Raw genomic sequence first — 24,699 nt, 5'->3', positions numbered from 1 at the left:
TTCTTATCTGATTCTATTTTTAGGATCTGCAGTCACTCACAAAGAGAACTCCAATAGTCAAGGCCAAACGTACTACAAAAGCTGGAGAGCGTGGGCCAAACTCTAGAAAGAAAACCAAGAAAGAAGAAGTTGGAAAAACTGAGGCAATAATGAAGCAGCTGAAACAAGTATGTGACATTGGCTTTTTGAATCTTTGCTTTCTGTTTTAAGAGTAATGCATGGCTATGAACAATTTGGATTAATATTATGAAGTTAAATCATTACTCACTTATGGTTAACCTACAGGGACTTTCTCTTCTTCCTTTGATGGAGCCCTCCATTACTGCTAGTCTGGATTTGTTTGCTCCCTTTGGCAGCAGCCCAGCCAATGCCAAGACCCAGTTGAAAGGCTCATTTGGAAGTGCTATGCTAGACAATATTCCAGACTACTATTCCCAGCTTCTTACAAAGGTACACTATAGTTTGGCATTTTCAGTTTAACCATGTACCTTACAAAAGACTTTCTAGATTGGATTGGCTCTGTGTGTATTCCTCATTCTAGAAATTCCAAAGACTGTTCACTGTTGTATGCAAGTTCTTAAGATGCAGCCAGATTGCAACAACTGCAACACTTTTCCATTCTTTTCTCCCATATTTCACTTAATTACAGTAAAATTCCATATTTTTAAATGTTTTTTGCTGCTTTTTCCTTTTAGAACAACCTCAGCAATCCTCCAACACCACCATCATCACTTCCCCCAACTCCACCACCTTCGGTGCAGCACAAACTTCTAAATGGAGTGACACCTGTAGAGGAACTAGCAGAAGGTCAAAAAGGGACAGAGGCATCAGAAGATACCATGGGTAAGACATTACATTGATTCAGATTTATTAGTGAGCCGTTATGACTTTAGTGACTTATGACTTCTAAGATTTTAATCTTTCCTTGTACTTGAAGGTTCTGTTCCAGAGGAAGTAAAGAGTGTAGACATACTAGCAGCTCTCCCCACTCCACCTCACAACCAAAACGAAGATATACGGTAAATTGCCAAAATTTATTGAAAAACTAATCTTAAGCTTGTGCATATGTCAGCGCACTAATGGATTCTCTCAACTCAGGATGGAGAGCGATGATGACAGTGATGCTCCAGATAGCATTGTGCCTGCATCCTCACCTGAAAGCCAATTAGGTGACGAGACAACACGCTTCCCCCATCTATTGGATCCCAAAGAGGAGGAGGATGAGAGGGCCATCTCTCCTGTTATCCCCATTATTCCTCGTTCTGCCATCCCCAGTATGTGGCACTATTTGGAAATTATTTTAATTTGTTTACTTGAATCTTTCATGATGGACTGATCTTACCTATGTACAGGTTTCTCAGAGACAAAACCATTTGAGTCAGTGGATGGAAAAGTTGAAGCCTCATCCAGCCAGTGGGACAAAACTAAAAGCAATGAAGTATCTGTAACCTTCATGCTTTCATCAGCTGCCGCAAAGGTATTTAATTCTCTAAATGTCTTAACCCAACCTTAAACTCAAAGGCATTGGATAATTTTGCTTGACAAGGTTTAAGTACTGTTTTCTTTTTAACAGAATCTCAACACAGTGATGTTGGCTGTTGCCCAACTGCTGCACATACGTATGCCAAGTTCTTACGAGGTGGCTTTTCCCCAGAGTCCTGGTAGAGCAGGTGTTGGACCTGGGAAAGTACCTGACTCCTCCAACCCAGGTAATGCACTCAATCTGTCTTTCAAAATTATTCTCAAAGTATCGGCTAAATGATTAGCTTCTTGTTTTTGGTTTCTCTAAAGCTGTTTTAATGGGGTTTTTTTTCAGCTATGAAGACAGACCCTTCTGCAAGCAATGATGCAGAGTGGCTTAGGCAGTTTGATGTTTCCCTCCCAGGATGTACTCTGAGGAAACAAGTCGATATTCTAGCTCTTATCAAACAGGTGAGTTTCCTGAGAATTTCTCTTTTGTTTTCTAAATGTCTTCTTTCTTTTGAGAGGTACCTTACATATCTAATTTCTTCTGACATGTTACTCTTTTGCAGGAATGCCAAGATCAAGAAGATAGACCTGCTCAGCACTGTTACATGACAAATGTTTCAGACCTGGATGTGCGCCACCTGCCTGTTATTCCTGTTGAGGTATCTCCACCTCCATCACCATCCCCACCTCCACCACCACCATCTTCTGCTGTAGCTGAGCCAGAAAACATCACTCAACCTGAGCCCAAACCTGAACCGGATGCACCTGTTCAGACTACATCATCCCCTTCCGCAAGCCTGAGTGATCCTGTCAAAACCGACCCTATAGTTAAACTGGAGGCTCACAGCTCCCCTGTTACCGTGGAGTCTGAATCTCAGGAGCCAGTGGTTCTCCCCTTAGCTGCTCCATCAGAAGAACAACCTTCTTCTCCAGCCATTTCTCCTACTCTAGACTCCCCCACAATAGAGATGTCCCTCAAACCTATCAAACACCGTAGTAGGACTCTTTCTGATGAAGAAGAAGAACGACCTACGGTCAAAAAATGGAAGGGTCTGCGCTGGAAGCGTCTCCAGATAGTCATCACTATTCGCAAGGGTGGGTCTAAGAAAGAGAACAGCCGTGAAGTTTCTGAGCTCATGGAGCGCCTCCGCATTACCCTAAAACCAGACAAGCTGCCCAGAGACAAGCGCAAGTGCTGTTTCTGCCACGAGGAAGGAGATGGTGCCACAGATGGTCCTGCTCGTCTGCTTAACATCGATGTCGATCTGTGGGTGCATCTTAACTGTGCTCTGTGGTCCACCGAGGTGTATGAGACCCAGGGCGGTGCGCTTATTAATGTGGAGGTTGCTCTTCGGCGTGGACTGCGCACCCGCTGTGCTTACTGTCAGAAGACGGGTGCTACTAACAGCTGCAACCGTTTGCGCTGCCCGAATGTTTATCATTTTGCCTGTGCCATTCGGGCGCGTTGCATGTTTTTCAAAGACAAAACTATGCTCTGCACCCAGCACAAGCTTAAAGGTCCCAGTGAAGAGGAGCTCAGCAGTTTTGCTGTTTTTCGACGCGTCTACATTGAGCGAGATGAGGTGAAGCAGATTGCAAGCATCCTGCAACGTGGTGACCGCATTCACATGTTCCGTGTTGGCGGGCTCATCTTCCATGCTGTGGGCCAGCTCTTGCCCTCTCAGATGGCTGTGTTTCACTCACCTACTGCTATATTTCCAGTGGGCTACGAGGCCACACGAATTTACTGGAGCACTCGCGTGCCAAACCGCAGATGTCGCTACCGTTGTCGCATCAGTGAGCAGGATGGCAGGCCTCTGTTTGAAGCGCGTGTCCTAGAGCACGGGTATGAAGACCTGCACTTCCGAGACGCCACACCAGATGGTATGTAAATCTAAGTTTATTTTCTGAAATGACTGTAAATGTAATCCTGATGGAATGATTTATCTTGCCGCATCATGCTAATGTCATGCCACTGCTCTTCAGGCATCTGGTCCAAGATTGTGCAGCAGGTTGCCAAGCTGCGTGATGAAGCAGCCATGCTGAAACTCTTCACAGAGCATGTCAAGGGAGAAGAGATGTATGGACTTACTGTCCATGCAGTGATGCGAATCACTGAATCGGTGAGAAATTAACAAGTATGGTTGGGAACCGAGAACTGGTATTTATTTGGAACCGCTAACAAAAATGAACATCATTCAGTTAATAAAACTGTAAAAAAATAAAAACCTAAACCATATGATTCATTTTTGTTAACTATTCTTGCTCTGTTTTCTTCTGTTGATCAAATCAGCGACAACACATGTAGTTAAAGATAAACAATGTTTTGTCAGTAATATGTAAAAAAAGAAATGAAACCATTTTTATCATCGTTTTTTATTATATATTTATGGTCAATTATTGGATTACATTAATGCTGCCTCTAAAAATGTTTTCTTTTTTTTTTCTTTACATTTACTATTGAAATGATTTAATAATTTCTATATTTACATTTATCTATTGTTGAAAATATCTAATTTGTCTAATTGCATTTCTTTTTTCCAAATATTTATTCATTAAGTCAAAAAAATGAACTGGAACCATTGAGGAACTGGAACCAGGATGTTAAATTCCTGTGATTCCCATCCCTATTAAAAGCATTTTTCTTCAATATCTTGATTTATAATTATTAACAATATAATACAATTTTCGCTGCTCAAAATTTGTCCTGCAGCTTCCTGGAGTGGAAAACTGCCAGAATTATACGTTCCGATATGGCCGCCATCCTCTCATGGAGCTTCCCCTCATGATAAATCCTACAGGCTGTGCACGATCTGAACCCAAAATTCTCACCCACTGCAAACGGTAATGAACAAAAGAAATGGAAGACTTTAGCTTTCTCATGTGTCAATTGATTTAAGACTCTTAAGTATGGAAAGTGATTGTAAGAATCTAATGTAATTTTATCCTGCTTCTCAGGCCTCATACTCTGAACAGCACGAGTATGTCCAAAGCCTATCAGAGCACATTTACAGGGGAAATTAACACCCCATACAGCAAGCAGTTTGTTCATTCCAAATCTTCTCAATACCGTCGACTGAAGACAGAGTGGAAAAACAACGTGTACCTGGCCCGTTCTCGCATTCAAGGACTGGGTCTCTACGCTGCTAAAGACCTTGAAAAACACACCATGGTCATAGAGTACATTGGCACCATCATTCGCAACGAGGTTGCAAATCGCAGAGAGAAGATTTACGAGGAGCAGGTTTGTAGATGTCAAGCTTCTGCTAAATATTTTCTCTATTTTTCATTTTTTAACCTCTTTGGTTTCTTCAATCAGAACCGCGGGATCTACATGTTTCGCATAAATAACGAGCATGTGATTGATGCCACCTTAACTGGCGGTCCTGCCCGGTAAGATCAAACTTTCTGTGCTGTTCTTGCAATACAAATGTTTGGTTTGGGTCTTAGTTTATGATTTCTTTGTCTCCCTAGTTATGTCAATCATTCTTGTGCACCCAACTGTGTCGCGGAAGTTGTGACATTTGATAAAGAGGACAAGATCATCATCATTTCTAGTCGCAGGATCCCGAAGGGTGAAGAGGTAGGTTCGAGTTACATTTGTCATTTGGCAGTGCTCTCAGTGCTGTTCCCCAGTATAATCCTTTGTATTCTCCTCTCTCAATCTGTTTTAGCTGACGTATGACTATCAGTTTGACTTCGAGGATGATCAGCACAAGATCCCCTGCCATTGTGGAGCCTGGAATTGCAGAAAGTGGATGAACTAACAGGGACAGAGGAAGAGTCCGACCCGTCTTTGCTCCCTGGTGCCAGAACACTCCTGCGCCAAAGCCTGTTATATTCTTACTATCCAGTTAATAAGCTGCTCTGAATCGAGTAAGAAAAGTTCACTCTCAGTCACCTGAAAGACAAGACTTTGTTATTCACAACAAGAGCCAAAGCTTTGAAGAGTAAACTTTTGAAGACACAACCTTTTACAGATGAGCTTGAAGGTATTGGACCTGCTTGAATCTTTCATGTTGATTAAAAAATTCACCTCTGCCAAAAGCACTTCCACTGTTTCCTCCTACAATAAGCTGACTCTGGCTACAACTGATCCCTTCGACATCTACCAAAACAACTGAAGCTATAGCATATCAATACACTTAGACTAGAACTCAGTGAAGATGTTTGATTAAAGCCATGTAATTTCTCAAAAATGAACTAGTACAATTTATCTTGGACCTATCCTTTCCGCTCCCATCCTTTCCATCACCCCAGACGAACGCTCTCCCATCAAATCATCAATGAAAATCGTGGACCTTGGCAAGACAATCCTGGAGTGGCTCTGCTTAGAACTGTGATGAGATATAACGTTGAGATACTATTGACCGTGGCTCGAGAGGCACGAGATGTTTTATTATATTGATTTAAAAGGTGGGTTTATTTCACCCAGTCTACCTCATTGAGTTTGTGGGACGTCACTGCTTTGTATTAAACTGTTAAGTGCTACTGTGGAAAGGGGAAGGCAGGAATGTGTCCATGGCAATTGCCTTCTCGGGTAAGCAGGGAAACTTAAGCAGCAGGTTTGCTCCTATCTATATTTTGCTTTCGGATGATTACAATAGTGAGCCAGTGCAACTCTTTTTGATTTGATTACACAAATGAGATACAGTATATGATGATGCATTACTTCGAGCAATCAAAACTCAAACGGGTGTCTCGCAGGCCACCTTTTTCCGATTGTAGATATCATGTAGCTGCGTCAGCGCGTGCAGATCATGTTTTTAGAGTATAAACGCTCATCAGGATCCTCTCGCATTTTTAACGATGGAGCAAATAATGAGAAAGGGCCACAGTGCAGATCCACGTTGATGCAATTTGAAAGATTATAGGGCAAATAAAACTAGTGATGCAAGACTGCCACTGCATTTGACATGTTTTCCCATCTTGAATCCTTACATCCTGCCTTCATTAGATCTCCATTCGGATCTCATCACTCCAACCAGGACCCTTAGGTGTAAGCCTCTTCCCTTCTGTGATAGTGGACTGTTGTAAACTTACTGTAGTGAGTCTTTCTCTGCCTGCTGACGGCCGGTTGTATCTAATCTATGTATCGTGGTTTGATAGTGGTAGCACAGTCTACAGGCTTGATGCAGTGACGGAGGAAGACTTAAAAAGGGCATTTCTATTTTCTTTTATATTAAAGTAATTTAAAAGTTAAAAACAGTTGAATTTCAAAGAAGGGAGTTGAACAAAGTCTCCACAAAGCCCATGCTACTTTGTTCCTTTCTCCCCTTACATATGACCTCACGTAAGAATAAATGCAAAATGTATAAACTGTAAATAATAGGGGTCTAAACTCTTTATCCAGCCCCTTTTTAATCAAATTCAAAATTGTAGAGAAATAAAAATCATGAAAAAAGCAACCACTGGATATCATTTTATCAGAAAACCTAATGTGTATATATCTATAAATATATGTAAAATGGCAAACTAAGTAATATCTTTATGTATATGAACCAGAGTGTTTTTGCATTTAACTTTTTTTTTTTTTCTATCTGTTTTTTTTTTTTTTTTCCTACAAGACCATATACATATTAAAGGTGTGATGTTTCTCTTGTCTTCACCAATGAAATTTGGAAGAGTGGTTGCGGTGAATGAGACAAACATTTAAGATGGGATTCATGCAAAGTTCTTTATTGAAATAGATTGTTTTGTTTTGGAAAGAAACAGCAGTAAAATGGTGCATAGCATTTGTGTATTTATGTAATATTGTTCACGTATATTTCTTTTATTTATGCTACTGCTTGTGAATTACTGATCCCTGTCCTTGAATCAGTGACAGTTTAATTAGTATATTCAGTAAATGGAAAATCTTGAAGCTCCCAAGATGATACTGTTTTTGATTCGTGTCCTATTGTTCCCAAACCCCCCTCCCCCCGCCCCTCCCGGTAGAAGTGAATGTTTTATATGACTTCTGAAAAGGCTGCATAGTCGTAGAAAGGTATGACTTCATTAATCGAAAATATCTCCATTAATTACATGTGAATTGCACTCAGCATTTTTTTTTATTTATACATCCTCCGAACTAGCATTGGTTCTTTTAAGGGTAGTCTGTTATTAAAGACGCTCACTGGATTTTAGCCTGAGTAACTCTTGCCCCCCCCCCTTTGTTCTTTTGAAATCTCTTAATTTAAGCTCTATACACATGTTGTAATTAAATAAATAAATAGATCCTGATTTTGGTTTTCAACCTGATCTACTTTTTAAAAAAAGATGCTGCAACTGTACAGCAGAGCTACTTTTAGGGATGATGAATAAAATGGTAATTTTTATTGTATGTGGCATGTTTTGTATGGATATAATTTTGAATTGTACATATTTTTTGACGTCAGAGGTTGCATCTCTTTATATACAGCTGTCCCCTTCCCTCCCAGCCCTCCATTTATTTCTTTGTCTCTGCTTTATTTCTTGTAAAGGAAAATAAAATGCATTTTAAATATAAATGTTGTCAAATTTGCAATTTGCTATTATATATTCTAAATTAAGTTATTGGAAAGAGTCAGTGAAACAGAAATAAGAAAAAGGATTTATTACTGTATACCATTTATGTACATTATATTAACTAACCCACAAGCGGATTTGTTTTTAACATGTTTAAAATACACATGGAATCTTAGGATCAAGAACTCATATGCATCTGACTGAAAGCATCATCTACCAAGTCTGAACTCTTATTATCAAGACTAAAATGGACAAACATGTCAGGGAATTTAGACTAAACTGCCTCTACAAAGCAGCAGTAACTACCGTCTGAAACGAGTGTCGTTCAGAATCATCCAAATGCCTTTCCTCAAGTCTTAAGCACAAGTTAAAGAAGATGTTTTACAAACAGCTGCAAAATCCAAGTTGTGCGAAAAAGCAAGCACAATATAAATAGTGGAACGATTAGCCTTTACATTTCCAAGGACAGAATTCCCAGTGTATAATGTAGAGCACCATGGTATAACAAAATTCAGTCAATTATAATTTTAGGCATTCTCAATGCCACCCAACTCAACTGAATCATGCTACTGTCATCAAACATATTCCAGCTACTTCCAGAGCAGATTCATATAATATGACCTTGAAAGTATAAAATGCATAGGTCAAACAGAAATGGACTGTAATAGAGCCTGCAATAGATTTCAAATGTTACACATAATACAAGACCCTTGTTCTCATCCAGCCATTCTACAAGCATTTCAGACCATTAATGCCAAAGCTAGTCTAGTCATTTTTCGCACCTACTATTATACATATCCCATAGATTCCAGTTAACCATTCAGAACATCTGCAGGTTTTTGATTGTGATCAAGACATTGGTGCAAGTTAATAAAGGATGGAGGAAGTAGTGAAGTTGGCTTTCTAGGGATGTGCTAGTCATACAATGTCGCCGTGTCCAACATTTGGTCTTGGCAAACCCCAACTGTAAATATGAGAAGGAAATGTTTAGTTGTACTTTAAATAAAACTGAATGACAACTCTTCAATGCAAGGCAAAGCAGAGCAATATAAATGTTATAATGCAGGCAAATAGAGAGATGCATTATTTTACTTCAATACTTTACATGTGTGTTTTCTGAAGTGGTACTAACTACTAAATCCCCAAAAGGACACTGACTGCAAACAAATAACAACAGTGCAGTTTAACATGCCAACATCCCAGAATAATAGGAATACAACATACTAAACGATCCCATTAAAATAACGGTTGAATTTTAACATACAAGTGGTAATGACTTTCCTTATGACAAAAATCGCTCATTTTCTCAAAATGCGGTCGGATAGCAGTACTAAACATGTGCAATCATTCTACAATGCATTCAGCAATCACAACACTGATTTTATGAACCCAGTTAAATAAAACAAAAAAACATACACACACACACACACACACACTCTCCCTGTGAAAATTTAAAAGCATTTGAACCCAAAACCACATTAATGGTTTTGACATTTTTATCAAACGCAGCCAGAAGAAAGATAAATAAGCAGGCTGATTTTTACATGAGTAAATGATCTGCACTTCTTCATTTCTTCCACAGGAACAAAGAACTGCAATGCCACTTGGTCACACGGTCGCGGTGTGTCCGCTTTGCTACACTTAGCTTTGTACATGAATTGCTAGTCATAACAGGAGGAGACAGTGTTATCCACGTTTCTTTTTTTCACATTCTCACAACAGCAGTAGAGCACTATATATAATCGTAGATTGACGCTGAAATATGACATATGATGTATTAGTGAATGAGGTTGAAAAAAATCTAATCTAAACACATTCTTTCAAAAAGTCCATTTTGGACAAAAGTGGTGAAATAAAAACAATGATAAAATCAAAATGCCTGTCACAGTTCAATTGTCATTCCTGCCAAAAAAAACAAAAATAATTCAACAACAGTAGGTCCATGGAGGGAGGTTGCGCTGATATCAGCGGTTGGAGGCTCATCCATGATTGGGAACGTTGATGTTGGAGAAATGGAAAAGGGCTGGGATGGACTCTGACTCAGTAGTTTCGTCTTAGATGGTGAGGTAGGCCTCGGCACAACTTTAGAAGGTTCAAAAAAGGGCTAAAACTGGCAGGCTGCTTTTGGCGCAAGTCTTTAATTGCTTCGTCGTCTCTGCCGGGATCTGCAGTGTCCCACGTGTTTCAGATCTTAACGTCTTCTTGGACGCTGAGTTGCGAGAGAGTCTTCTTTATCCGCAGAGCCGTAAGCCGCGCCGCTCCGTTGGCATACCAACACTCCCGCATGATCTTTCCCATCACTCTCAGCGCCTGTGGAGAGAAAACAAATCAAAATGAGTTTTCCAGGCTCTCTCACAAGTATGCCTGCGAATCACAGCTGAATTTAATTAAAAGGCTGTATTTTTACATGGAACAGCCTCAAGATGGCACATGTGAAGCACATTGCACTCAAAAATGGCTTTTCAAATTGGCAAGCATGTTTGTGGTGAATTTTGCACCATTATTTGAGTGTTTGTTTCTTATTATGGTCTACTAAAAGTCAAGTATTGACGACAAACTGTGGTTGGTCAATTACTGCAAATGCCAATTAGATGACCTTTTATATAAGTGGGATTGTCTTGGGCACAATAAGCTAAAAAGAGTTTTATACCTCGTAGCTCTGCCACCAGTTGGGCACATTGGGCCGTAGTCTCTGGTCACAAACCACCTTCCTCATCTCTTCTATGGAGGGATCAGAGGGCACCAGATCATAGTAGGGAAGCTGGTAATCTTCATGAATGCCTGAGAAGATGGTCAAAACGTGAGCTTGTTTAGTGTTGAATGGCTTAATGCATATATATCTATATTATTTAGCGTTACTGATCATGTGTAACAAAATACATCAGAATTCCCAGTCCCAAGGGGAAAAAAACATGCATTTTAACTGCAATATGATACATTTTTAAATCTCTAAATAGAAAATATAGTGCCTTACAAACCCGAATCATTCGTAGATGCATCGGATAAAAGTCCAATATAAACTCAAGAAAAAAATTAAATAAAATGCAGGCCTATAAATCCCACACATGCTTTAATACGAAAGTTTATTAGTAATGTTTCAGTCAATCGACCTTCCAAATATTTAATCTCTAACTGAGATAAAAAATAAATAAATAAAAATCTCTAAAGTTGCTAATATCAATAAGAAAGCGGTTACGTCAGTAGGAATGTTTGTGTTTTTGCTCTCTTATGCTCACCAAGGATGCATTTATTTGATCCAAAATGATACAAATACAGAAACATTGTGAAATATTATTAAAATCTGAAATAAAGTTTCTATTTGAATGTATTTTAAAATGTAATTTATTCAAGCCATTACTCCAGTCTTCAGTGTCGCACGATCCTTCAGAAATTAATCTAATGCTGATTTGTGACTCAAATAAACATTTTATTACCAATGTTTAAAACTGTCGTGATGCCTAATATTTTTGTGGCGACCGTGATACTTTTATCTTCAGGATTTATTGATGAATATAAAGTCCAAGAGCACAGCATTTATTTGAAACGGAAATCTTTTGTAATATTATAAATGTCCTTTTGATTAATTTAATGCGTCCTTGCTGAATAGAAGTATTAAAATCTAACTGACCCCAAACTTTCACATGGCAGTTTCTAAACACTTTTTCACTCACAAATTTAATCATTTAATAATATGTCATTGAAAAACCCATAATGACAGACCACTATTCAGGCACTGAAGTGAGACACAACCCCCAGAGATCTATTGCACCTACAGCCTGTGAAAGCACTGATTTCTATCACATTTGTTAAGATGCTATGGGTGGATGATTAGTCAGGCTCTTTGCAAGCTTCTTTTTCCTCACCTCCAGCATTACACCGTCGTGCAATCTCCCAGTACACCAGTCCCAAAGCGTAGATATCAGCACACTTGAAAGAATCAAAATGCTTCATGTTGATCGTTTCATCTAAAACCTCTGGGGCCATATATCTAAAAGGCAAAATAAATTCACATCAAGTAATGCAGACTTCATGGTTAAATTTACATACAAGCAGCTGTTAACAGAATTTAGTAAGAGTGCCTGGCGGTAGATGTACCTTTTAGTGCCAACCCTCTGATTGGGGGCGATGTCTATTGTATCAGTGATGGACTCGTGCCGTACAGCGAGCCCCAGATCTGCTATGGCACAAGTACCATTCTTTTTCACCAGGATGTTTTTAGATTTCAGGTCACGATGTGCAATGCCTGGTTTCCCTGTGGGAGGAGACAATCTTGGTTTAGTTCGGTTTTGTGAGTACAGGATTTGAGAGATATTACAGCTCATATAACCGATGCATCAAATGTATCCATTCATAATTACCCTGCGTTCCCAAGATCTCCATGTGCAGATGTGCCAAGCCACTGGCTGCTGAGAGTGATAACTTAATCATCCCCTCGATAGTGACGGAGTAGTGGTTGAGATAGTCAAATAATGAGCCATGTTCATGATAGTCTGACACCAGCCACAACTGTGTCCATGTGCCATTGTCTAAGAAACGAAAAGTCAAAGCAAAGAGATTTAAGGGTTGGAACAAATGACTCTCTTAAATGTTTGATCAATTTGTAAGAGATAGAGATAGAGATAGAGATAGAGATAGAGATAGAGATAGAGATAGAGATAGAGATAGAGATAGAGAGATAAGATCTTACCTTTATTATCGGCAGCAATGAAGCCTAAGATGTTCTCATGACGGAGCATGATGGTCTGGTAAATCTCAGCCTCGCGGAACCAGGAGCGTTCCTCTCTGGATGAGAAGATCTTCACAGCCACATCCCCTCCCCTCCATCTCCCCCTCCATACTTCCCCAAAGCGACCTTTACCTATGATCTCCTGCAATACAATTGTCCTGGCCACTGTCCTCTGAACAAACAAGGGCAGACCTGCAATGAGAAAACACATTAGCACATGAACAAAACACTTGTCAGATATGCTGGAGAAGGATAAAGATGCAGCTTACCGGATCCTGAACCAGAGGTGGACAGATCAAAGATGAGATCCTGTAAGGTCTTGTCTTTGGCCAAGTACAGATGATCACAGGACGGATCCTCAACGTCGAGTCGCTGCCGGTGGTTATAGTTCCGTTGGTGGTACTGGAAAACGAGCACTCCAACGATAAGCAGCAAGCAAAAGAGGAAGACCGGGCCTGCTATCACTGCCACCAGCTCTACTGGACCCCAGCTTCCCCCTTTACCTTCAGGAATCCCTGAAAGAGACGGGGAAATGCACATTACACGCTGGACCTGTAGAGATGAACTGATGTTAAGATTCTGTACGATACTGAAATTAATAATTTTCATGTTGTAAGTTAACTGCAACAGTAAGTGTTAGAGATGAAGGTAATGTAGATGTAAGAATAAGGGGGAAATGCATACACAATTACATATCCTATATTGAGCAGCATAAAAACTTTAATTTTGGCAGTTAACTGAAAGAGTACATACATAACCGGTAATATTGTGAAATATTAATAAAATATCTTTTCTATTTGAGTATATTTTGAAATATAATTTATTCCTCTGATGGCAAAGCTGAATTTTCAGCAGCCATTACTCCAGTGTCACATGCTCCTTCAGAAATCATTCAAATATGTTGATTCATATTTTTGTAGAAACCATGATACATTTTTTTCAGGATTCTTTGATGAATAGAACTTTTAAAAGAACGGCATTTATTTGAAATAAAAATCTTTTGTAATATTATACAGTCACTTTTGATCAATTGAATGTGTTCTTGCTGAATAAAAAGAAAAATCTTACTGAGCCCAAACTGTTGAACAGTAGTATATTTTAGCCTGTACTCCTACCGTTGGGAATCTGGAGGTTGATGCTGTTGCAGAAGTCTGTATAGCAGCAGTGCGTGTTGAGAAAGCCTTTGGCACTCAGGCAGTAGACGGGCTGTCCAGGTGGAACCAGGCTGACCTTAGGGAGGCAGATCCGTACTTGCCGCTCCTCCTGACCATTGATATGGGACGTAGAGGTCATGCAGGCCCCATCAGTCTCGCACACATATCCGGTGTTCTCACATGCCGTGCAATTACACTTAAGAGCTAGAGAGGAAGAGAGAGATTAAAGATTAAAAACTGCAATGTGTGTTCATTGTAATGTCAGGTCATTAATGAGGATGCATTCAATTCTTCCTTCAGCGGATGCTTTAAGTGAACTGTGCTAACTCAAAATATCCTCCAGAGGGCAAGCAAGACCAATTTAAGGAAATGAAAACACTGAGTAAGGGAAGTCAGGCAAAAGCACTGCATGCAGAGTTCAGTTCGCAACTAAACTAAATAACATGAAACTGAATCCGCCACTGCAGATGAATCCAAACAGACTGTGTACAGCAGAAGCTGGCATGGGATGGCCTGATTTGGACCCCCCACTGCAGCACCTTTATATCAGCAGCACATATTCACAGACTGTTTTGCTTTATTGAACAGTCATATAAACAAATAATGAGCAAGATGAGAGTTTATAAGTTAAAGTTTATTAGATTTGTTGTATTTTGAATCCAATCTTTCTTTGTAAAAGGCATTTAGTTAATCTTACTGATTTCATTCATTAGTTTGAATATAAATTGAACCAAACACTATAATAACATCTTAGTTGAGAATTCAATATACTTTATTTTAGACAAAACATCCCATGTTTTGGTCGTGATGGTACATTTTCGGTAGTGACAGTAACGTTTTGGTAGCGACCACATTTTAACTCACATACTAAAACATACTAAGATACTAATGATTTGCATAACTGTACAAAATATTTGTTTATTTCCCCCAAATATATGATTATGTGTTCCCTTTTGTCATTACCAAAACAATGATGACATGTTTCGGTAGTGACGGTTTCGGGAGCCTAGCTCAAAGATGCTAATCAGCACATGGTTAACTAGCATAGTTCTGAACAGTTGTACACACACAAAAACTAAATTTTATCAAATAAAACTCAAAAAACCATGTCACAACCAAAACTTCACCACGTTTCGGTAGTGACTGTTTCGGTAGTGACAATTTTAGATACTTTTGAGCCTAGTTCAAAGATGATAACCAGCACATGGTTATCTAGCACAGTTCTGAACAGTTGTACACACATAAAAACTACATTTTACGGAAGAACACCCAAAAAAGATTGCTTAATTGCAGAAAAAATGTGTTTGGTAGTGACATTCCTTAAAGTTACACACAGATTTTTGAAAACATTTCCCTCAAAATGATGGTACCTATCTACAATGATAGAGAGGCTATGAGAGATAGGGACACAGGAATATTTCCTGATCAAAAATGTAGGGGTGTGGTTCAAATCAGTCTCAGCCAATGGACTTAAACACACACACACTGTTTCGGTACGGTAGTGACATGAAAATGCGGGACACATTTTTTTACATAGAGTTTCATGCTTTAAAAAGAAAATAAATGTTTGTTTTTTTTACTTAACTTTTTAAAAGAAATCAGAAAGATATTTTGGAGATATAATAAAAAAAAAAAAAAAAAAAAAAAAAAACATTTCAATATCATTTTCACAAGCTGAAATTTAGGGGTTAGGGTTCGGGACAGCCACCTCCCAATTGAAAGTACCCAATAAATTATGATTTTTAATATATATTAAGCTTACTTATATTTTAAATATTATTGTGGGATTCAATAGAAACAAATGCCCCATCCAATACACTTTGGATCACTGATGTCATGTTCTTTCTAAAACTGGAAAAAATAAGATACTCTAAAGAAGGTAATCTCACCAAATTTTACAATAAGTGGCAACCATTTATGCAATTTTTCCAGGCTAACTAGGCCTAACTCCAACACACACCCTTTTTCTTTTTTTCTTTCCCTTTTATGACAATTTTTTTATTTTTATAGAGTTGTATACAAATATGTTTGTTATTGTTATCCAAGTGCCTTCATTGTTTTTTGTGTGCATACCAATAAATATATGAAACAGGGATTCAATAGATAACAGCAGGATCTCAGTAAACATCAAAAATCTGAATACTTTTTAAACGCAAGCACGCACGCACGCGCACACACACACACACACACACACACACACACGTCTGGTTCACTATCTTTGTGGGGACTCTCCATAGACTTAATGGTTTTTATACAGTACAAACTGTATGTTCTGTCCCCTTACACTAACCCTACCCCTAAACCTACCCATCACAGAAAACTTTCTGCATTTTTACATTTTCAAAAAAATATAATTTAGTATGTTTATTTACCCATTCCCCTCATAGGGACCGCTGGCTGGTCCCCACAATGGAGGTGATCTCAGGTTTTACTATCCTTGTGGGGACATTTGGTTCCCACAATGTAATATAAATCAAACGCACACACACACGCGCACACACGCACGCACGCGCACGCACGCACCTCAAGTCTCTAGATATGGCTCGGGTGCTTCCTTCAATGTCTATAGCACTGGTTTCTCAACAAGGGGTCTTAAAATGGTTTGTTAAAAAAATATAATTAACATTATTTATATTGTAAATAAAAAAATATATATAAAAAAATACACAAAAATAAAGACCTGACATCACATTTTGGAGTTAATTTGTATTACAACAGAAATAGCTTAGATAGTGAATTCGGATTGCTTAACACTTCTTTGACATATATATATAGCCTTCTCCTTCAAAACTGTTTATCATCCATCGACAAGGCTGTTCGATTTTGATATTCACACTTTTGTTCAACCACCTCGACAAGGTTAAGAGCCGATGCTGGAAAGTTCAAAATATCATCCAATTTATTAAAATGTTACTAACTAGAGACCACTAGATATATGTTTACATCCAATAATTTTAATCAATCGGAAAGAATCCAATCCGATTCCAGATTCTTACACATTACAGGACGTGATATCACCAGATGCGACCAAGGGCTACCTGTTTTATCTCGTCATAAGAGCTCCGTTGCCCATTACAGTTCAGTACAGGCATCAGAAACGCCGCCTATTTGCAACAGAGGAATTCCTGACGCTGTTTTGACTCCTTTACACATTTTCTCAGTTGGTCATAACGCCATCATATACACACATATAACAAGCACATTTAGCCCAGCACACAGGCAGCATTGTTCTGGATGTTTGGTAAGTTACGTCCCAAATTTTTTTTTAATCTTTAGGTTGGGTCTTAAAAATGGCAGTGGGAACGAACGGGACTAAATGTATTATTTTTGTTGGTCTGAACAAAAGAACCAAACTACAAATGTGAACACACCCAAAGACTCCTATGGTACCATGTACCTTTTTGTTTTCATTAGCAACAACATGATCTTAAAAGCCTGTGGGCATAAAGACATCATTTATCTTCAGGGACATTCAAATCATCACTGTGACAGAGGACCATATCGCCTTTTGTAGCCATTTTAGATCTGTCATCACTATTAGTTATATTTGTGTCTCTTCAGCAAGTCAGACAAACTAAGACAGGATATGATGACCGCTGGAACACAGACTGCCGAGGGTGACCGAGGTCATGACACGAGGGGTGGCATTCACACTTCACCGGCGCCCCTGATTTTATCCGAGCCGCATACAATGGCAGGCCACTTAAGACAAATTGCAGTGGTTTTAAAATAACAGGACTTCAGAAGCTTGACGCCTGATCACAACAGGGCCCACCGAGGGACAAACAGCACTTTAAATCCCAGGCTTTTCTGGGCGTCCCTGTCAAGAATGTTCTATTCTAATCCTCTCATTTCAATGCTTTTCTTTCACCTTTCCCTCATGTTCAGGCCTCTGTTTGTACCTTGTGCTCCTACTGTCACTCATCTCACTCCAGAAACACTTAATTAATCTGACTCACTACACTTCCTCCCACAGTTTTTCACACACAGGTTTTATTGCACAACTCATGACATGCAAGTGGCTGAACCACACCCTTCTGAACAAGTGTCAACTTTGCTTTTTCACCATGTGTATGTGTGTGGGGAGGGGTGTATGTGTCAAGTGTCATAGAGCAAAAGAGGGAGTGCGAGAGTGTGTTTGTGTACTCTTTATAAATCTTCTAAAGGCTGTGATCTAACAGACACCGAAGCGCACTGCCAGTAACCGTTAGTGGAGCGGATCCAAGTCAACTGAAGTTCACATGCACAAGGAATTTCCTGCAGATTACACGGAGGTAACCAGGCCCCGATAACAGGAGAAAAACAACCCGGTGCCATAATAACCCTCTAATGGAGCACACACGATATCATTAAATCATGGGGCAGCAAATAGAATGACTGTAATTGCCTCAGTGTCTTGCTAAAGGGTTCTGAGAAAACGCAGTGTAGTTATCACTTTAAATCACAATCAGGATAACTATACTTACAGCTGAAGGGTGTCTTTTTATGTTAAAAAATATCCCAAGTTATGCTCAATCAACAGCACCAGAGGCAAAATGTTGATTAGGAGTAAAGTCACAAGACATAAATAATATGAGCATTAACATGATTTTATTGTGGGAAAAAAACAGTAACCTTTTCTGTGTAATAAACATATAATCACCCTAAACACAAGTTTTAACAGAAGACTTAATGTGAAGTGCTTTTAAACAATTAAAAGCTTCTCATTTCTGCTTTGAAATTCTCTTAAAAAAAGCCCCATTCACTTCAATTGAAAGAGCGTCGCCATTTTTTGTGGTAAACATTGTGCCATAAATCTAATATGCAGAGATAACTATAAAGTAACCATTTGTAGGGCCATCTGTTTTTTCGACCGATGGAAGATTATATTTTCTCTTCATGTTGTTAAGGGTCATAATGATACACATCAACAATAACTTTGTCGACAACATACTACACTAAATAATGTAATATGACAATCTATGTGCAAATTCATGTACTTTAAGAATAATTTCACTGAACAATGTAATGCGTGTTGTTAAATATACTATTTAAAATGTACCTTGTAATTTTAAAACAAAAAGTCTTAACTCGATCTTCCAGTGAAATGACAGAATTCTAGCTGGTGATGTATGCTGGACTTTAATTAGTCAGCTTAAACCCCGCCCCTCTAAAAAATGACTGAAAAATCCAATAAAAATTATGTATAGCCCCCACCCTACATTTTTTATTTTGCTGTTACACTCGGATACACGGAACAACACAGAAGAATATATCTGTCGCTATTTCCATTTCATCACAATAATTTTTTTTCTTACACAGCAACCAAATTTATCAACTTTTGAAATCTGACAGCTAGGGAGGCCTGTTTCCACCTTACAGTAAAAAAATAAAACTGTCACAGTGTGAGATATAAAGTCATAATCATGAGAATTAAACCTTTTTTTAACTGCATTTCCTGTTATTGCAACTTCAATTCTCACAATTGTGACTCACTTACTAAACTAATAAACCTTCTACAACATCAAACACCAAATCACTTGCACTACAGAAACACTTTCCACTCAAACTCCTGCAATATGGTCTGCAAAACTTCAAAAAGACCGATCAAACTTTACGCAAAGCCACTTGACAGAACGGTGTGAGTGGCTCCAAACCTGCGGAAAGGGAGCTCGAGCGGTTCAAGCCAAGCGAGGTCTTGTATGTGCATAATTGGTAGCCTTACACTGGCTCTTTGTGTGGAGATTAAGGGGACATGAGGAGGGATTGGGCGGGCTGTGTCTGGACAAAGGATGGGAGTGGGCTGTGCGGTGGAGGATGGGGCAGTTACTGTTAGAGTGGCTGGGGGGTAGGGGACTCCCCTGACATGCTTTTAAGAGCTGCTGTTGAAACAGATACGCCAGGACAGAACACAGAGAGGTAACAGAGGGCGACTTACAGAACCCCCAGCTGTGATGGGATTTCGGCCGAGAGACTAGCTACGACAGACCTTAAAACCCTAGTCTAGACTTGGCTTAACCCAACAGAAAGAGGGGAATTCAGTAAAGGACAACATCAAAACCTCACTGCCAGTGTGAAGTTCCTATCATTCCATTCTTGTTTAGACAGGAAATGAAAACCATTGCGGCAAGACGTGAATGAAATCGTTGCCATTAACAGTGTGCTTGGTTGATCACAGCCTGGCTCATGGAAAGTCTTTAGTCAACGGTGAAGCCACAAACAACTTCACATTACTGGTACTGTGACTAAATCCTTCACTATGGAAGAAAAATTTCACAACCTCTCCTTCAAGAGCACCGACTTTCCACGTTGGGGTCAAAGCGAGGATTAAGAGCTCACAGGGTTTGTGGTTTAAACACTCAGACGCAAATATTGCCCCCCACGACACAAGCAGTCTTCTCATATCTATTACAAATGGACGGCCAGAGCGGTGCTTGTCTCTCGATGGAGGCATTATCTCTTGCTTCACCTCCTCTGGATAATGAAAGCCCATCATCCTCCTCTTCTAGCAGGATGCCAGGGGCTACTGAGAGCGGGCAGACTGAGAGAGTGCAGTTACCCAAGATGCATAGAGCTGAAATGAGATCCATTGAGCACCCAGACAGGGAGCTGATTAAGACATGCCGACGCCACCAGACAGAGCGCGCACACACACTCACACAGACATGCACAGCGAACTACACTCACAAAATCAATGCAGTGAAAGGAAGGGGAGCTTCTTTAGAACCCTCATATGGTCAAATTACTCATCTGGTCCAGAGGAACGAATGTCTCTCCCCCACCGAAAACATTCAGGATTTTTCTCTTTCAACGGGCAGCAGCCTCAAACCATTTCATGCAACAAAACAATACAGTTCTTCTGACAAATATTATAAGCAGTGCATTAGTTTTAAGTAGGTACACTAGATTAAGATTTTGGTCTTGTGCTCACCAAGGCTGCATTTATTTAATCAGAAATATAGTAAAACAGTCATATTACCAGTACAATTTAAAATAGCTGTTTTTGAATATTTTTTTAAATGTAATTTATTACTGTGATGGCAAAGCTTAATTTTTAGCAGCCAACTCCAGTCTTCAGTGTCACATGATCCTTCAGAAACCATTATAATATGCTGATTTGTTGCCTTGTTATTATTATCAATGTTGAAAACAGTGCTGCCTAATATTTTTTGTGGAAACAGTGACACTTTTTTTCTGGATTCTTTGAATAGAGAGTTCTAAAGAAAAGTATTTATAAAAAAAAAAAAATAGAACATTATATGTCATTTCTGACACTTTTGATCAATTGAATGCAGAACTAATAAAAGTAATTTTTTTATTTTTTTTTTACTTAAACTTTTGGACGGTATAGCATAGTTTGGAATTGGATAGTCTACATGGTTTATATGCCATACAATAACAGTTCATTGTTGGTCTATTCTGTACACAAAACTATCGTAAAATATATAGTGCACAAGTCACCATAGTAAAATATGGTGCCTTTTTTTTTTTTTTGGAACTTGACAGACGTGGTCAGACACTATTGAGCTACATAATGACTCTTCCAAAAAAATGTCTACTATTCTGTCTGATGGAAAAATGTATGCTATACAGGTTTAGAATGACATGAGGGTGAGTAAACAATGACACAATTATTCCTTTAAGCTTATAATACAAATGACCCTTATTTTTAAGAAAATTATGAAAGATAATATTTTTTAGTAATAAGGGGGGAAAAAAAGTCAATTAAATGTGCTATTTCTAAACAAGTACCGTAATGTAGGTCACACAAAGGTCTATCTCTCTATGTAATCGGAACTGCCCGCCGGCCATTCGGGTCATTAGCAAGGTCATTAATGAAGCGGAGACCAGCTTCAGTCGGCTATGACCGTGGACTCAACCCCACCAGCCGGCTTCCCCAGACAACACACTCGCACGCGCACACACTCCCCATGAACCCACATATCTTTCTTTGCTACACTTTCCGTACTCTGATCTTATATACAAGCACACACATGCAAAATATGGCTCGATGTGCTCCCTTTCATTTCCATAACAGCACTCGAGGCCTCCTCTGATACAGGCTTCAAACGTCTGCTCCTTCCTGCCTGCACAACACAAGTTCAGGGCCTTTGTGATTCAGAACATCCATTATATTTTTATGCTTAACAAACACTTAAAATTGCGAAAGTACTTTGTTTTTGAGAATTAACTCAGTTTTTCCACTTTGGCACTGCAGTTATGAGTGGGAACACATTAATGATCATTTCTTGTAAGCAAGTGAGTCACTCGATGTAATGTAAGTTTGAATGACTTAATTCACCATTCCTGGAGCGTTTTTCACCAAACGTAAATGTGGAGGAGCTGGGACTTGGAGCATGTTTAATACTTAAGTTTGGTCTGTGTGTGAAGGGAAAAGAAAAATGTGGGAGAGAATGAAAGATGATTAAAGCGACGCACCCTGCCTCACGGCTGTCTGCCTAGCTCACAGTGCCCATATCACATTGCTGTTGTTTTCTCACACAGGCCTGCGAGAAGCGTCACACGGACATCTAGGAGTTCGAAGACTTGCGACAAGCCAGTTTATCAAAAACAAACAAAAAAACAGCATGCTAACTGAGAAACTAGGCAGTCATACTACAAGTCCAGAGCCTTAGAGCCCCCGGTATCAACAGCACCACGGTGGAATAATTACCATAACACGGCTGGAGTCGCCAATCTGTTTCATTTCCACTAGTTTGTGTCCAACTACCGGCAGCTGTGCAAACCCATCACTGGCAGCCCGAAGGCACCTCTCGCGCTACAATCCGCTCAGTGTAGAGTCTGACATCGAGGCGACCCTGTCAGACGTACTACAGGTGGGATCTGTTTGTTTAGCATTTCCTATCAAGTCCTATTGGAGCATTTGGCAGCATTTTGTGCAACACAACCGTTTGCGAACAGTGGGAGCGATGCTTCTTGGAAAAAGATGAGTCACCAATTAGAGATCACAGATTGCTTAACTTTTTTTTTAATTTGTAGATGAAAATGGCCCCTGCTGTGATACATTTCATTACACAGTCTTCCTTGATACGTCTGGAGCACAGCAAGCCACAACAAGACATTTTTTCAACTCTTTAAAATGCATTAGTATTCTAGTTATGATCACCATACAAAAAAGGTGGCTAAGTATTCATACCATTTTGTTGGCTTCTCAGTACAATATGAAGAGCATCACACTGATTCACAGTTTTGTCCTTCCAGAAAATCTCACCAGTGCATAGTTATCGTGCTGTGCCATGCAACCACAGACATGTTTATTTGTGCTGTGGATGTAACCACCATCAGTTTGGCCATACAAAAGAAAGGCAGACTCCCTTGACAGGCCACTGAATAGGGCTCATTGCCCACATTTCCATTACAAAGGACCAGACTCCAAATCTGACTTCAGTCTGAACTTGCTGAACGACTAGCTTCCCATCGTACTCTACGACAGAATTGTACTTGCCAGGGGTTATAAAGCACAAATTTAGCACAATTTGTCTCTAAATAATATTCAAATTGTCAATATTTTAGGCCTTATGGCTTGGTAGTCATGGGGTCAATGAGGACTGTTTCACCAGTTGAAATATACAACGCTGATTATTGTTAAGAAACCACCAGACTGTTTTGTACACAGGGTATACCACAGCAAACGATGTACTAACAACATTTATGATATAATCTAACACATAACTACAAACAAGGTCCGTCATTTTTAAACAGATCACTGGAATTCATGTAGAGCTACATGTCACAACTAGCAATGGGAAGTCAGATTCATTTCTGTGAATCGGTCATTTTGAACATTCCTCTGAACTGAAAAGTTCTCTTTGTAATTGAAACTGTATAAAATTAAAGCCATAGAAACGTCAATCATCTAGCCTACACCACATGCCGGTAATATATTTTTTCTTTACGAATTCATTTACGAATAGAATGAGAACGCTCGTCACAACGTCGACCAACCAGGGAAGGTTGGCGTTGCAAGTAAATGTGAGTTTTGCAACATCTGACGTCAGTTCTCTGAAGTCCTGTGAAATAGTGGAGGTTTGGCCATAAGCTACATGCCACAATTCACCTCACCTAAATTCGCCTTTGTGCAAATAATACTTTAGTATTTTAACGTAAGGTAAATATGCATTTAATTTGTAATGGACAGCAGGCCTGTATTTAAACAGAGGTTGGTTGTGTCAGTGTGTAGGCAGCATATATATATATATATATATATATATATATATATATATATACACACACACACATTTTTTTTTTACACACACACACACACACACACACACACACACACAGACGCCTATTTAGACCTCTATATTGGTTAGTGTATTTGGTTAAATCAACAATAGGGACAGCAAAACATACTCGCGTGGTTATATCTTACACGAATCTCTTAAATGATAAATACAATTACAAGTCATGCGCTTTAGAAAATATAAAACTAGTTCAATATAAGGAATGATTTAGGCTACAGATGACTGGTTTACAGCGCCATGATGAGCGCCAGGCTGCCCCGTCCAGCACAGCACAGCCTGGCCACACTCTCTCCACACACCAGCAGCCTATCAAATAAATAAATACACACAGAGAGGTGACACACACACAAACACCCGACTCACCATCGCCGACCGCTATTAATCCACACAGGGCGAGCAGCGCTACAGCAGTTCGTCGTGGAAGCATGACTGCAAGATTCCCATCTCTTAGCATTAATGCATTCGTTTTGCGTGATATTGACAAGCGAGCGAGACTTCTAACACAACCACAAACCAACCGACCGACCAACCATACACCGCCTGCCAGGCTCGGCTAGACAATAGTGGGTTAAAGGGGTGTGCCTACTTTTAAAGGGGAGGGCTAACACGCCTGGGCTTC

General features: G+C 39.4%; 2 protein-coding genes across 5 annotated transcripts in view; one reads left to right on the top strand and one right to left on the bottom strand.

The window, feature by feature from the left end:
• kmt2d (lysine (K)-specific methyltransferase 2D) overlaps positions 1-7,958 on the top strand; it is a 35,901-nt gene extending 27,943 nt beyond the window's left edge. Inside the window, exons 40-54 of one of the 4 annotated variants that reach the window (XM_084427915.1) lie at positions 24-167; positions 286-450; positions 696-843; positions 938-1,019; positions 1,099-1,274; positions 1,353-1,477; positions 1,574-1,709; positions 1,817-1,932; positions 2,034-3,354; positions 3,457-3,593; positions 4,184-4,314; positions 4,429-4,714; positions 4,790-4,863; positions 4,945-5,053; positions 5,145-7,958. In XM_084427915.1, coding sequence (XP_084284041.1) covers positions 24-167; positions 286-450; positions 696-843; positions 938-1,019; positions 1,099-1,274; positions 1,353-1,477; positions 1,574-1,709; positions 1,817-1,932; positions 2,034-3,354; positions 3,457-3,593; positions 4,184-4,314; positions 4,429-4,714; positions 4,790-4,863; positions 4,945-5,053; positions 5,145-5,237 — 3,243 coding nt within the window. In that variant the 3' untranslated portion in view covers positions 5,238-7,958. Of the gene's footprint in view, positions 1-23; positions 168-285; positions 451-695; positions 844-937; positions 1,020-1,098; positions 1,275-1,352; positions 1,478-1,573; positions 1,710-1,816; positions 1,933-2,033; positions 3,355-3,456; positions 3,594-4,183; positions 4,315-4,428; positions 4,864-4,944; positions 5,054-5,144 lie in introns of all 4 variants that reach the window. The other 3 variants (XM_084427917.1, XM_084427914.1, XM_084427916.1) reach the window with 3 other exon arrangements.
• A 71-nt stretch (positions 7,959-8,029) lies between these two features.
• Positions 8,030-24,699, bottom strand: acvr1ba (activin A receptor type 1Ba). The gene is made up of 9 exons (XM_084427920.1): positions 24,444-24,699; positions 13,798-14,040; positions 12,952-13,197; positions 12,644-12,874; positions 12,315-12,482; positions 12,052-12,208; positions 11,820-11,944; positions 10,607-10,737; positions 8,030-10,266 (listed from the first exon to the last, which is right to left on the bottom strand). Exons 1-9 carry the CDS (start codon positions 24,532-24,534, stop codon positions 10,141-10,143), a joined length of 1,518 nt encoding a protein of 505 aa, XP_084284046.1. The 5' UTR covers positions 24,535-24,699; the 3' UTR covers positions 8,030-10,140.

This window comes from Rutilus rutilus, assembly GCF_951802725.1.
Source record: "Rutilus rutilus genome assembly, chromosome: 13".
NCBI lineage: Eukaryota > Metazoa > Chordata > Actinopteri > Cypriniformes > Leuciscidae > Rutilus > Rutilus rutilus.
This window is presented reverse-complemented; position numbering and strand designations above follow the sequence as displayed.

Bases quoted from the DNA above. Each gene is read 5' to 3' on its own strand.
- acvr1ba (XM_084427920.1), bottom strand. From the start codon at position 24,534: ATGCTAAGAGATGGGAATCTTGCAGTCATGCTTCCACGACGAACTGCT. The intron at 13,198-13,797 runs GTAGGAGTACAG...CGTCTCTTTCAG, and splicing joins CAACCTCCAGATTCCCAACG to GGATTCCTGAAGGTAAAGGG. The intron at 10,738-11,819 runs GTGAGGAAAAAG...CCATCTTCTCAG, and splicing joins ACGACGGTGTAATGCTGGAG to GCATTCATGAAGATTACCAG.